The sequence below is a fragment of the Sander vitreus genome, chromosome 18 (assembly GCF_031162955.1).
Source record: "Sander vitreus isolate 19-12246 chromosome 18, sanVit1, whole genome shotgun sequence".
NCBI lineage: Eukaryota > Metazoa > Chordata > Actinopteri > Perciformes > Percidae > Sander > Sander vitreus.
In genome coordinates, this window is record NC_135872.1 from 7,526,095 (window position 1) to 7,539,264 (window position 13,170).

The 13,170-nt window shown below is 40.1% G+C and overlaps 1 protein-coding gene across 1 annotated transcript in view; it reads left to right on the plus strand.

Moving 5' to 3' along the window:
- Nucleotides 1–13,170, plus strand: part of syne2a (spectrin repeat containing, nuclear envelope 2a) — a 95,503-nt gene that overhangs the window by 25,790 nt on the left and 56,543 nt on the right. Inside the window, exons 41-51 of the mRNA XM_078274639.1 lie at nt 361–539; nt 1,449–1,764; nt 2,619–2,783; nt 2,966–3,292; nt 3,409–3,545; nt 3,919–4,048; nt 5,524–5,691; nt 5,786–7,510; nt 11,303–11,473; nt 12,406–12,561; nt 12,684–12,925. Coding sequence (XP_078130765.1) covers nt 361–539; nt 1,449–1,764; nt 2,619–2,783; nt 2,966–3,292; nt 3,409–3,545; nt 3,919–4,048; nt 5,524–5,691; nt 5,786–7,510; nt 11,303–11,473; nt 12,406–12,561; nt 12,684–12,925 — 3,716 coding nt within the window. The remainder of the gene's footprint in view (nt 1–360; nt 540–1,448; nt 1,765–2,618; nt 2,784–2,965; nt 3,293–3,408; nt 3,546–3,918; nt 4,049–5,523; nt 5,692–5,785; nt 7,511–11,302; nt 11,474–12,405; nt 12,562–12,683; nt 12,926–13,170) is intronic.

Genomic DNA, 13,170 nt, shown 5'->3' on the forward strand with positions numbered 1-13,170 from the left:
ATCACGTTAGCCAAGTACCTATTTGGTCATTCTAAAATTATAAATAAATGTAGGAGTATTTTAAATAACAAATGTTTTTTAGTTTGTACATATGTCATTTTAAAAGGCAGTTGTTACAGTGGTGTGTAATGTCATACAAGGGTGTGACCACACAGAGCTCGTCTTTCTTTCCATCTACATTTGTTTCAACTTGTTCTTCAATAAGGAGTGTCCATTTGTTGTTGTTGAAAACCTTTTGGAATGGTGGATTTGAATGCACGGATATAAAAGACAATCAGAAACACGTTCTTCAGTCCCTGCAGTGACAGATCGGTGTGATAGCACTGTAACTAATATAATATATAAAAAAAAATATTTCAGGCTGTGGTAAGTGTGACGGCAGAGGTGGAGGCTCGTCTTGAAGAGCTCAGAGTTACTGGAAATTGTCTGAGCCACAGACTGTGTGATGGAGATGACCTGAAACAGGACATTCAGGAAAGCATTCAGAAAACACAGGAGCAGTGGAGGGACCTTCTCCAGTCAGTTCAGCCTTATCACAGGTGAGTGGAGCCAGGGAAAACCTTTAAGACCGCCTTTTTTGAGTCCTCAGCTATCCATTTAATAAGATTTTAAAGGAAATGGAAGCACGTTATGCATCCATGCACCACACTTCCCTCCAGCTAACTTTTTTTCTTTCTTTCTTCTTTCTTTTCAACGCATTCCCAACTCATCCACTGGTCCTGCTTTGCCTGAGAGACTTATCTTGCACATTTAGCAGCCTCTTATCTCTGTAATTCTTCTACTACCAGTTTCCTCCTGCCAACTGCTGATGCTTTGTTCCATGTACAGTAGGCTGTGGACGGCTTAGTCCAAACCCCCCACTCCCCCACTCCCATGCTCTGCCTGCTTTACAAAATCCCTATGTCTGAGTGCTGCCAGAGTCTGTAAAACTGCCTGGCTTGGGTTCCACTTCCCCCCCGCCTCTGTACTCAGTACTTCTATCTCCTAGACTCTTACATCATCTCCAGCCTTGCTTTAGAACATTTAAACTCTGTTAAAGTGGTTATAAGGAGCTCCAAAAATATCTTTCTCATATAGGACCACACTGCTGAGGCAGGATACGGCTGCCAGCCACTTTTTAATAGCTTCTCAAACTTTGAAAAAGGCACATCATACACACTGTCAGGGGCCACACAGTTTGTCTGGAAGGCCAGACGTCTCTGTACTCTTAATGCCATCCGCTACCTGCTGGGTCAACCCCTGGATCTGCTCCTTATCACTAAGAGCTGCATCATATCACCTATCTGAACCTTTAACTTGCTTCTCTACCACTGTTGTAATTTACTCCTTATCTATAAACCATATTTTTAGTCAATAGCACAACAAAATACTCCTCAACTGCCATGGTAAGGTGTTGCATGCATTCTGAATGGCCTGTTGTGCTCTTTTTGTTTCTCTTGGTGCTTCAGTGTTCTACAAGCTGATCCAGACCTCACCTCCTCCGACCTGGCCCGAAGACAGCAGGCCTGCCGCAGAGTGGAGGAGCTGCAGCACAGAACTGCTCAGCTCCCCACTTTATTCCCCTGGCCCGGCTCCTCTGAGTGCAGGCAAATCTTCCTTCTAGCCCGTCAACTGCAGGATGAGGCTGAATCCCTGCGAGTAACTCTTACCAGCCCGGCTGAACAGAAGACGGAGCCGGGTGCACGAACCTCCGACGCCATCTGGAAAGATCCCTCCCCGGCTGAGCTGGAGACCCGCTGGTCATCACTGATGGATAAGCTGAAGGTAAAACTTATCCTATTCAAGTTATAATCATGTTTTAGTACAGTGATGCCCAACCAGGGGTACTTGTACCCCAAGAGGCTCTACTGCAGTGGCCAGGAAGTACATGGAAAGATTGTAGAGTAGATAAACTAATTAGACAAAATATAAATTATGATTTGATTAAAAAAAATGTATCCACCAGAGGAAAATAAACATACAAATGTGAGTACAAATTGGTGTGATGCTGATCTTTAGTAAATGTATTGTCACAGTAACCAGCCACCAACTGCTAATAGGTTTACTGCACGGCACATGCCTCCCACTAATCTGAGACAGCTGTAACACCAATGTGTTGCCATCTAGATCGCATAAAAACTAGTTACTAGTTAGTTGACATAGTTAGCTAACATAAATGGATAAACCGGTCAAATAATTACCTAAAAGTAATGTTAATGTAGTTACATTGATTAGATGAAGGTATTTTAACTGAAAGAATTAGCCAAAAGTAAACAAGTTAAAGTAATGGATACAAATTTTAATTAATTAGGTAAAAGAAAGTTGAAATGTATTAAAATAGATATTAGTAGGAATGGGAACTTGACGTAAACTAACCTAAACATTAACAATTCAGTTGTAACAAAAAAATATTCAAACAATATTCACTTTATGTAGCCTAATGTTAACATCCACTTTAAATTCAATTGAAATGAACACATTCAGGACATGACAGGTTGGGCTGCTGAACGGATACTTGGGCTCATCTGATGGGATGTAGGAACCACCGGTTTAGTATAATCAAAATAATAAATAAATAAGATGATAAATAATCTCTCCAATAATCTGACTGTTGCTTGGTGTGCCTGAAATGTCCATAGGGTGTGTGTTCCCGACTCGATGAAGGTGTGTGTATTGAGGAACATTTTGGCCAGTCACTGCAGGACTGCCGCTATAAATTGACATCCCTGCAGGAAAGAATGTCAGCCTGTCAAACCCAGACAGAAAGCTCAGCTGGACTGGCCACTGATGTACCAGCTCTGAAGGTGAGGTCCATTAAGTAAACTGACCTGATGAATCATAAACAAGCTCTGTCACATTTTTCATTTTCACATTCCTTCTGCATTAAATCCATGACATTTATTTTATGAAGGGGGATGAAGAATTTCCCAACATTAAGCCACCCATATTGTATTTCTGTTTCTCTGTCGCTCTCTCCACTTCTCAGGCTTTGCTACAAGAAGTAACCGACATAGAAAAAGACCTTGTACAAATTGTAACGCTCCAGGACTCCATCAAAGCCAGTTCCACAGCTGAGGCCCAGGCCAGCCTCTCCCAGCAAGTCAGCAACCTCCAAAACCACAAGAGGGCACTAGACAGTAGCGTCAGAGAACAACTGGCACTCACAGAAAACAGCAACCAGAGAGTTCAACGAGTGAAGGAAGAGGTCACCAGTGTACAAACAGCTCTGAAAGACCTGGCGGAAAATCTGTGTGGGATCCGTGAAGTGTTGCCTGATATCAGCCAGCTCAAACAGCAGTGGCATACAATACAGGTATCGCTAAAACATCCTATAAAATGTTGCTATATCCCCAAATAATAAGTGTATAACAAGGTAACGGGGGAATATGGAAGCATAGAAGCATCAAAGAAACATCCGCTCTCTCTCAGGATTGTGATACCAGGCTGACAGAGTTGGCTGCAAGAGTTTACGACCTGCAGAGGACTGGAGATTCGAGCATCGCACAAGAAATGCTTCCTGCAGATGTCACTTTAACTGTTGATGCAGTTGCTAAAGACCTCGACAGGTACTTTACCTCATTATTTACTATCAGGAAATAATCTGATTTCATCACATATCATTTTAGAGTTTTCTGGTGACTTTTTATTTTTATTGTAAGATTACCTTGAATGGCGGTACAGTATATTGACATACATCCAGCTAAAAATGTAATTGTTTTATTCCACAAATCAGGAAGAGGGCCTCTTCTTCCAAAAAAAAAAAAAAAAAAGCCTGAGGTGTCTGGGCCTATGGTGGGATTATTGAGAGGTTGATAGAAAAGTAATTTCCAGTGTAATTATTCAAAGGGAGAGACAACTATGTTTTTGAACTCAGTCCGTTCTCCCGAACTCATTGCTTGTTCTCTCTCTCTCACTCTCTCTCTTGTGTTCTCACTGTAGCCTCATGACCACTTTTCTACAAAGGAAGCAGGAGTTTGCCGAAAACACTGCCAACAGGGTGAGACAGGTCATCAATCAGCTGCAGAATTGGAGCCAAACAGTACAAGCTGAACCAACATCCAACAGCCAGGTGAAACACACCAATGTGTCAACACATCTGTCTATTAGTCTATTAAACTATTTATTAAGACCCAGAATGTTAACAATTATTTCACATTTATATAACAAGCTTAAAAAACTTATTTCTTTCCTTTTTTATAAATCTGATATTAGATGTATTTTCATTTGCATAATTTAACAGACAAATTGAAACAAAGAAGTTAATGTCATCAAAAATATGATCCCATGTATTAAGCTCAATTTGAAGGATAAGGCATCCTTATTCTTTACTTTTATTGTAAAAAAAGGCCATGCAAAGTTCAAACCCAACAATGGGCTTGTTCGTCTCTTAATACTTTCAGACTCTCAGCCCCAAGCCAAGATTCCTACAGACGATGCAAATCTGTAAATAAAAAAAAATAAATAAAAAGAAAAAGGGTCACATATATAGTTTCAATTTTTAAAAAGATGCAGTAATTTCTAGCTGGGCACAGTAGTTTTTCACAAACATTACTCAAACAGGAGTAAATAGTACATTTGTTTTACAAAATCCCTATGTCTGAGTGCTGCCAGAGTAAATGTACATTTGTCATTTGGCTATTTGGTCTTTTCATGGGATTTTTTGTCAATAAGAAAAATGTAGAATATCCTTATCCGTTATTCCTTATCCACCCTATGAACCACATCAGTATACTCATATTCTATAGCCATCCAATCCCATCTCCGCCTGCACTTTGTGTTAATACCAAGACTATTAACTATCTGGCTTACGACAAAAACCTATGGTTTCTTTTACCCCGCAGGACTTTAACATCTTATGTAGAGCTGCTCTTAAAATGCCACGGGTCCATCCTCTACTCTTAAATAAAACTACAAGAGGAATACCGTCTCTTCTGTTTGGTACATGGTTAACATAATAGATAGTCCTCACAGGGAGGATTTGGCAACTTTTTGCAAAGGTTTGCTCTTTGGCATTACTAAAGATCATGAACATGTTGTGACTCATTTTTCCATCAGCTTTACCAGCTGCTGCTGCCAAAAGCTTTACTCCAACTTTGCTATTTGGTTTTGCCAGTCTTTTATACCAATGTCTATTAAATAATATTGCAACCATTTATTAACGGTAAAATACAAACTTACGTAAATGTTCAACTTGTATATGTAACCATTTTATCAATTATATATGATTCGGGGTTCATTCTTGGAGGTAATATCTCAACAACTATTGGATTGATTGTCGGAACATTTTGTACAGACATTCATGGTGCCCAGAAGATGAATCCTAATGACTTTGGTGGTGCCTTGACTTTTACTCTAGCGCCACCATGAGGTTGACTTTTGTGGTTTGGAGAGAAATGTCCTAACAGTTTTTGGATGGATTGCCATAAGATTGTGTTTTTCTCAAAGGATACATTGCAATTACCTTGAATACTTCAATTCTAAAATATATATTGTACTTATATTAAAGTCTTTTCTAACTTTATATATCTGTCTGTGCTCTCATAGACAGCTCTGGATGAGGGTTTGTGGCTTCAACAAGGTCTTCATGAAGTGCTCACAGAACGCGATTTTCTTCTAAACTGCCTGGGAGCAAAAATGACAAAGAAACTGGAGAAAAGTGCTTCAGATGCTATCAGTGAAAGTACACCTGCACTCGAAAATGTAAAATGCCTGGTGAGTTTCTCCTCGGTCACAAAATTGTCCCATCCAACGTAACTATAATGATAAACATGCATTTTGTGGTAAATATTTGTGTTCAATTTAACAGGTTTCACAGATGAGTAAAGTTCATTCTGAAGTGGAGTTGGACAAATATTTGTCAGGCAGAATTGTTGAAGAAACTTTTAGAAGTGAAAGTGACGCAGTTTGCTTAGCTTCACCTGATGGAACTGCGGCCATGTTTCCTCCTGCTTCTCCGTCTGCAATAAACAGCGAGGAAAACTCTGAAAGTGATCAGAACGACAACACAATTAAAACCAAAGATACTTTGGAAACAGCCAAAGAAGAGGTCCAGAATCAATTCTCACAACAGTTATCATCAACTCCACCAAAAATAAACTCCAAGACTTACTGTGTGCCAAAAGATGATACTGGCACATTGAACACTGATAGCAATCCTTTAAGCAGTGGGCACAAGATAGTTTCTGGAAATAACACTTTAATCACTCATAACAGGAGTTTAATAGATCGGCAAGACAACACTGAACCATTGCAGGAAGACATTACCTCAACCCAGGACTCAGAATTATCCGCTATAAGTACAGACAATGTCACACCCCTGGTTGGATCCCCAGCGACAAAGCCTGACACCGTCCCTCTTTCTACCCCTGAAAATGTGTCTGAACATCTAGCAGCAAAATCAGAGACATTTAAGGCAGTTAGCGATTCTCTGGAACAAGAGAAACACTGTGAGGACCTCAGTGCAACCCCAAAGAAAGTGTTTTCAATAATGTTGGACATGGAGCCACAGGTCATGCAGAAAAATGAAAATGTTGCTGCCAATGCACTCAGGCGTTCTCAGGGAGCAGAGCTTTGTGATGTGATAGGTGATGTGAAGGTTAGAGACGTTTCAAGTAAATCTGGACTCTTAATCAGTCCAGAATCAGACAAAACAGACGTGAAAAGCCTTCATCCAGCAGCACAATCAAAGACATGTGAGGCAGTTACTGATGCTCCAGAAACCGAGGAATACCGTGAGGATATCAGTGCGAGCCCAGATAAAGTATTTACAATAGTGTTGGACCTGGAGCTACCTGAGTTCCAGACACAGGACAGTGTTGGAGCCAGAAGTCCAGATGTACTCAGATGTTCACAGAGGGCAGAGCTTTGTGATTCACAGCTCACAGAAGCTTTAAGTATTCCTGAGAAGAAATGTGAACTCTTTACACCATTATTGAGTCCTGAATCAGATGAGACAGACTTGAAAATCCATTATTTAAAGAGTTGTGTCTTAAACGATTCTCAAGTGGTAGACTCACTGTCAGAACACCCCTTGGCGTTAGTTAGTACAGAATTGGAGGAGGTTGAGTCTACGAGTGCCAAATTATCATGCAAAGAAAAGTCAGAACGCCATGAATTAATGCACAATGAGCTGTTGAATTCCTCTGAATCATGTGGCACTGTTGCTGAATGTCAGCTTACCGGCGCAGCAGGAACAACATTTCTGTACGTCAAACAAGAGGAGACGACGGATTTCTGTCACGCTAAAGAGCAAACAATGAGCTCAGTCTTGTGCACTGTGGAGAGAGATGCCTTTACTGAAACACAAATACCTGCTAAACAGCTGACTGTTGCTGACACTGCACAGAGCACAGGTTCAGGGCAGTTGGAGATGGCAGAGGGAGACACAACAGTAGAAGCGAGTGACCCTGAACGCACCAAGTCCAAACTTTTAAAAGTGCCAGAAAGACGAAACAAAGCTACGCTGCTATTTGAAGAAAGTAAATGGAAGATACCTGCATCGCTGGAGGACGCAGAGGTGACACAGAGACAGGTAGATGTCATATTAAAAATAATGGATGTTCTACTTATCTTTTCTGAGTTATACTTCTTTTTCTTCTCAGAATTAGTCTTTTGTCCCAAACCATTTTGGATTATGACCCCTCAAAACAAAGCAATGTCTACTTGCCCTTCGTCACCTGTTGCCTATGTCTGCCACTAGTGAACAGTTGCACCAAAAAGTCATTTTCTTTCTCTTCTTCCTATAGGAAGAAGGAAAATGTGAAAATGCATCCTGTAAATGATTGTGACCCCTGAAATGTATCTTAACGTTCACTGTACCGTGTACGGTACACCTTGTGGCTGTGGCGTCGCTGTAACCTCCATTCATAAACGTTTATAACTTTAAAGCATTAACCCTTCAAAATATACAGCCATGCGACACACCAATTGAAAGCTTAGACTCTCAGGATTCCATTAAGCCCACACACAAAGCATAAGATGATTTGGTAACAGTTACACAACTGCTACCAAGTTAAAGAAAATAAAACAATACAGCGTAAACAGCGCAGCTGGTGTGTAGTGCATCCATAACTTTTTCCTTGTCCCTTTAGCCACTGCGGGGATTTTTTGCCCAAAACTTTTTTTTCTTAAATCCCCAAGAGTCCAAGGAAATGGAATATCCAAGCCATCATATCCAAAACGCGCTGTTTGCCTCACAATCTTGACGTTTTCACAACGGAAAATCGCTAAACTGTTTTTCATTTCCGCACTTGTAACACTGCTCGCTTCTCTCCTGAGGCTCCTAGCAACTTGATGTGGGAGTCACTGTATTCACTGACTTCTTAGGTTTCAATAGACATCTGGTATAAGCCAATCGGTGCAGGTTTGCCTGTGAAAGCTGAAGAGTCCTCTGACACGATATGAGCCCACGTGAAAACGATCGACATTTGCTCGGACCAGTTAGATTTAAATGCTATAAGACCCGTCCACATTTTTTAGCCAATGAGCAGACAAGAAGATAGATACCACATTTGCCTCTGAAATGTTAACCCTGTAATGGCTGGCGCTGTGTCAAAGCAAAAACAGGGCCTCCTATAAGCATATCACACCCTGTGCAATTTATAATAACTTATTTCTATATATTTTTGTATATAGTTATTTCAAGTATGTGTATGATTGATGTGGGTGTGTTTGTGTATTTGAGAAGTGTTTTATTTTGTACTTTATTGGCTTTTTTCTTTGCACTTTTTAAATGGAAATCAGAAAAATGCATAGACATATATGTAGAAAATTTCTTTTGAGTCTTTTGGCTTCTGGATCTGTAGTAATCTGAGACATGTGGCTATGACATTGTGTTGTCTGTATCTCACTAGATGTGTTTACAGCAGTGTATTTTAATAATTTTACAGATGTATGACTTGGACGGAAATAGAAACCCTCCATTCTAGCCTCTGTAACTCTGCGTCAGTAAGGCCTAGGATCACCCTGACCCTTGTAACAGAAACTTGAGAGTGTTTCCTTTCCAATGATACCAGGCACATCCCTGAGTGTCAAAGTATATGGGAGCTGTACCACTTTTAATTTGGGTATGACGTTTAGACCAAAAAAGCTTGAAAATGATCCTGATAAATCTTTAAATGTTTAGGGCACCATTTTAGCCTCCAGCATTAGTAGTACACAGTGGAGAGCTAGCAGGAAATGAGAAGGCAGGGACAGAGAGAGACAGGGAGGACATGCAACAAAATGTCGCAGCTGGACTCAAACATGCGACATTGCGATTTCATGGTCAGCGGCCAGTAGACCTTTAAGCCATCAGGATGCCCTATTAAAGGTCCTGATATATAACATGATCATTTCCAAAATCTATATCATTGATGACTGCTGTCCAGCTTTTAAAATCAAAGGTTATTGAACTTTTTGAATGAATTTGAACAGTAGACAAAGGTTTGTCACCTATGGTGGCAGAGGGGCCAGATGCCCCGGCTAAATCCACAGTCCTTTCTTTCCTAAATTACACTTACCAAACAGGGTCTTCTGTGACATTTACAAACCATTCTTCTTTCCTTATCTTACCTTTAATCAGAGGGTGTGTTCAGTGATACGTTGGTTTTCCTGACATTTTGCAAGTGTTATTTTATCCTAAATTATCCTAAACTTAGTTGCTTTTAGTATATTTATTCCTCCCACCATTTGGCATTTCAATGTCAAACTTTTGCCAAAGTCCATTCATACAGTTTTGGGTTTCATCTTTTTGAGGCACATTATTCATTCAGTGTTTTTTCTCATGGCAGATGGATGGAATCCATGTTGCATATTGCCTTGTTTATTGCACAGAATGAATTATTAACGGCACAGAACAAAATGATGCAATACAGTATGCAACAAAACACAAAATTGCATTTTTAACAGTGAAAACCCTTAGTCAGTGAAGACCCTTAGTCGTAACAAAGAAAATCTACCAAAAAGAAAACATGGAAAATATAGAAAGGATCCTTTATCCTTTACGTTTCCAAGACGGATGAAACATTAGGTATGAAACCAAAAAAAGGCAAAAATAAAGATGATGAGGCAGAAATATGACAGCTAGGCCTGCACTGACATATAGAAAAAAAACAAAGGAAGTGCCTATATTCACTACCAGGAAAAAAAAAAAAATCAAAGCATGCCAGCATTTTCTTTGGCCTTTCTATCAACAGGGGACCACTTAGAACCAGACTGCCACGTAACAAAGTAGAGTTGCCTGAATGTTTTCATGTAGAACCTTTCAGTCATTAGATGTTTTTAAAAGTACAAGCTACCTGCTCAAAAGGAATTGAGGAATTTCACACTAAGACAACCTGTGATTATTGTGAGTAATAACAGTGCACCTTCTCTCTGTACAAGCTGGCATTTGTTTCCCCCCTTATGAATGCTGAGTGTCCAAAAATGTTCCTCCAAATACCAAAATATTTGAACTTAACGAGATCATTAATTATAAATGTACTGACTGAATTTGACTGCTGATTAAAGAGTGCTGCGTTGGGGAAGTGAAGAAGTTCAAAGCTGCCCGATCAGAGTGATCACAGTTAAAGGGACAGTTCCAATAGATTAGAAAATAGAAAAAAATAATAATAATAATAACACAGATATCTCAGAGTTCATGTAATTTTACAACTTACATTGCTTGAGATTTAACCGTAAATACAGGTACACTAATATAGTGTCCAGAAGCTGTAAAAACGTATTCATAGATTATATAAGAGAGGTTTTAACTTTAATACCCCACTAAGGAATGCTTCTTTCGGACGGCTGTTGAAAGGCTTCTAGAAAGAAAGAATCGTTACCTTCATCGTCTTCCACCTAAAGTTGTTATAGATATATTTACACTTAAACAGTAGAAGATATTGTTCTTTGTGCTGTTTTTTCCCCCCAAAGCCAATCAGAAACCTGCTGTACTTTTTCAAATCCTCTCCCCGCTCTACCTGCACTGCTCTAAGGCACACCTTGGTCTTGCTCAAAATATTTCAAAAGTTACCTTCCCATGTTTGTAATCCAGTAACCTAGCAGTTCATGTCATGTTGGTGTTTGCCCTGTCTGACCAAGTTATAACAGATCACTTATTCCTTAAAAGAAGCAAGGGAGGAATCACTTCATAGATAAATTAGAGTCCTTCTCCCTTGGGGCAGACTGCTCCCTGCTTAGGCACATTCTTGTGTTAACTGTACTGACTCGCCAAGCCACCGGCAACATAGCAATATTTAGCTCTGTAGAGCAGGAAGAGAACAGGATGCTCTTATTTTCTGTGGACAAACACAGGGAAGAAGGAAGCTAGAATGTGACACCACCCTGTCTTCTGTGTATGTAGCGTCAGAGCCAAGAAAGCATGGAGCCTGAGAGGACAGCGCAGGGCTTGACAGCTGATCTGCGGACCGGGGAGGCGACAGGTGGATCTCCAGAGTCCTACAAACACAAGTCCACCATGCAGGATGTTCTGTCTGAGGTCCAGAGCTTGGTGGAAAGAAGTAACATTATAAATGTGAGTATGAACTGGTTAAGAAGAAAGAAGAAGAAGTTGCTTGCCGCACGTTTCTCAAAGTTAGATCTACTGTTGGAAAACATGTTGTGGTGGGTTAAAAAACGATTTGTCACAGTCTGAGATTTAGAGTGTGTGTACAAAAGGTTACATTCTGAACCGAAAAAAAGATTATTATTTCACAGTTCATGGCACTGATTTCTGTTTTCTGTAGTTGCACAATATTTTGGACATAGAAATGAGTGGAGTTTTCTGATTTTAACAGCATAGCTTCAAGTATCCAAAAAGAGGAAGAGGTCAATTATAATTGCATTAAACAGAGACCAGATAAGAGCAGCAGTGTTTTGATTGATGTTTGTGTACTGTATATTCCCATGATGCTGCTGACAGGAAGGTCCACAGGATGGACCTATGAGATACAATGACTTCCTGCAGGGTCTCTAATGGGTCTAATTACTCACGGCATAACGTCTGTCACTTGCACAGTTTGACTCTTTTTTGATGCCAAGATGCCAATTCTGGAAAGGCTATTCACCATGAGGACATGTATAACCTTGAACAAGCAGAAGACTAAAAGTAAACCAAGCAAACTAAGCTTAATAGATTAATGCAACTTTAGTAATCACTAAATTAAATCACTTTTCAAGCAATAATACCAAACATTCCCCAGGTCCAGCTTCTCAAATTTGAGGATTTTACTGTTTTTCTTTGTCTTATGTAATAGTAAATTGATACGTTTTGGGTGTTGGTTGGTTGGTCAGACAAAACAAGCTATGACAGACATCTGCTTGTGCTTGAGGAAATTGAATCAGGCATTTTTTTGTATTTTCAGACGTTTTCCAGTCCAAACTACTCAGCAGATACATACAGTGTTTTAACGGCTTTTTGTTTCATGAATAGTTTATCACCCATTTTTATTGTCTTTGCAATCATAGCGGACCCCACACATTAATTTGAATTGGTACCTGAAGTCCTCTCTGTGTGAACCAGAGATTCGATTGGTACGAACTGTCCAAAACGTTCTGGCATGTCGTTATCAACCAGCACAACTCGATGTGACCGCAGTGGCCAAACAACTCAAGGAGGCAGAGGTATGATCTGTTAAGCCCTTTTCCCTTCTTTATAAAAATGTACTTCATTTTGGTGCAACTGACCTTTTTTTCTAAATGAAGTCAAATATAAAATAATGTACAAAAATGTCTGTCTGCTGTAGGACTACAGGCGCTGTGTGCAGGAGCAAGTGGCTACTATGAAAACGGTGAGCGGTGCCAGCATTTGTGACCCTGATGCCTTGAAAAGACTTGAGGGACAGTGGAGTGCTGCACAGCTGGATGCCTCTGCCACCGTGCAGGTGAAAGCAGCACAGCTGGATCAGGTCAAACAGTATCACAAACAGATGAAGATCACCAGAGCTTTTATGGAGGTTGTAGCAGCTGAGAAGGACAAGATGAGCTTGTGAGTAATCCTTTGATGTAAAAGTGAGCTTTTACTTTAGTTAACATGAAAGGTGCAGTAAGTGATGTTAATCCAATACACTTTTTGTCAAATTCAGTGAATACCTCCTCATGGTCGCCTAGCTCTCTATTTTCTGTGTGCGCTGAAAAAAAATCCGGTGTTAATACCGTAGACTGTTAATACACAGCCCTGGCTGTGTAAATGGAAAACAAACAGAAAGTAGTGCACGAGGCACAAAACACTAT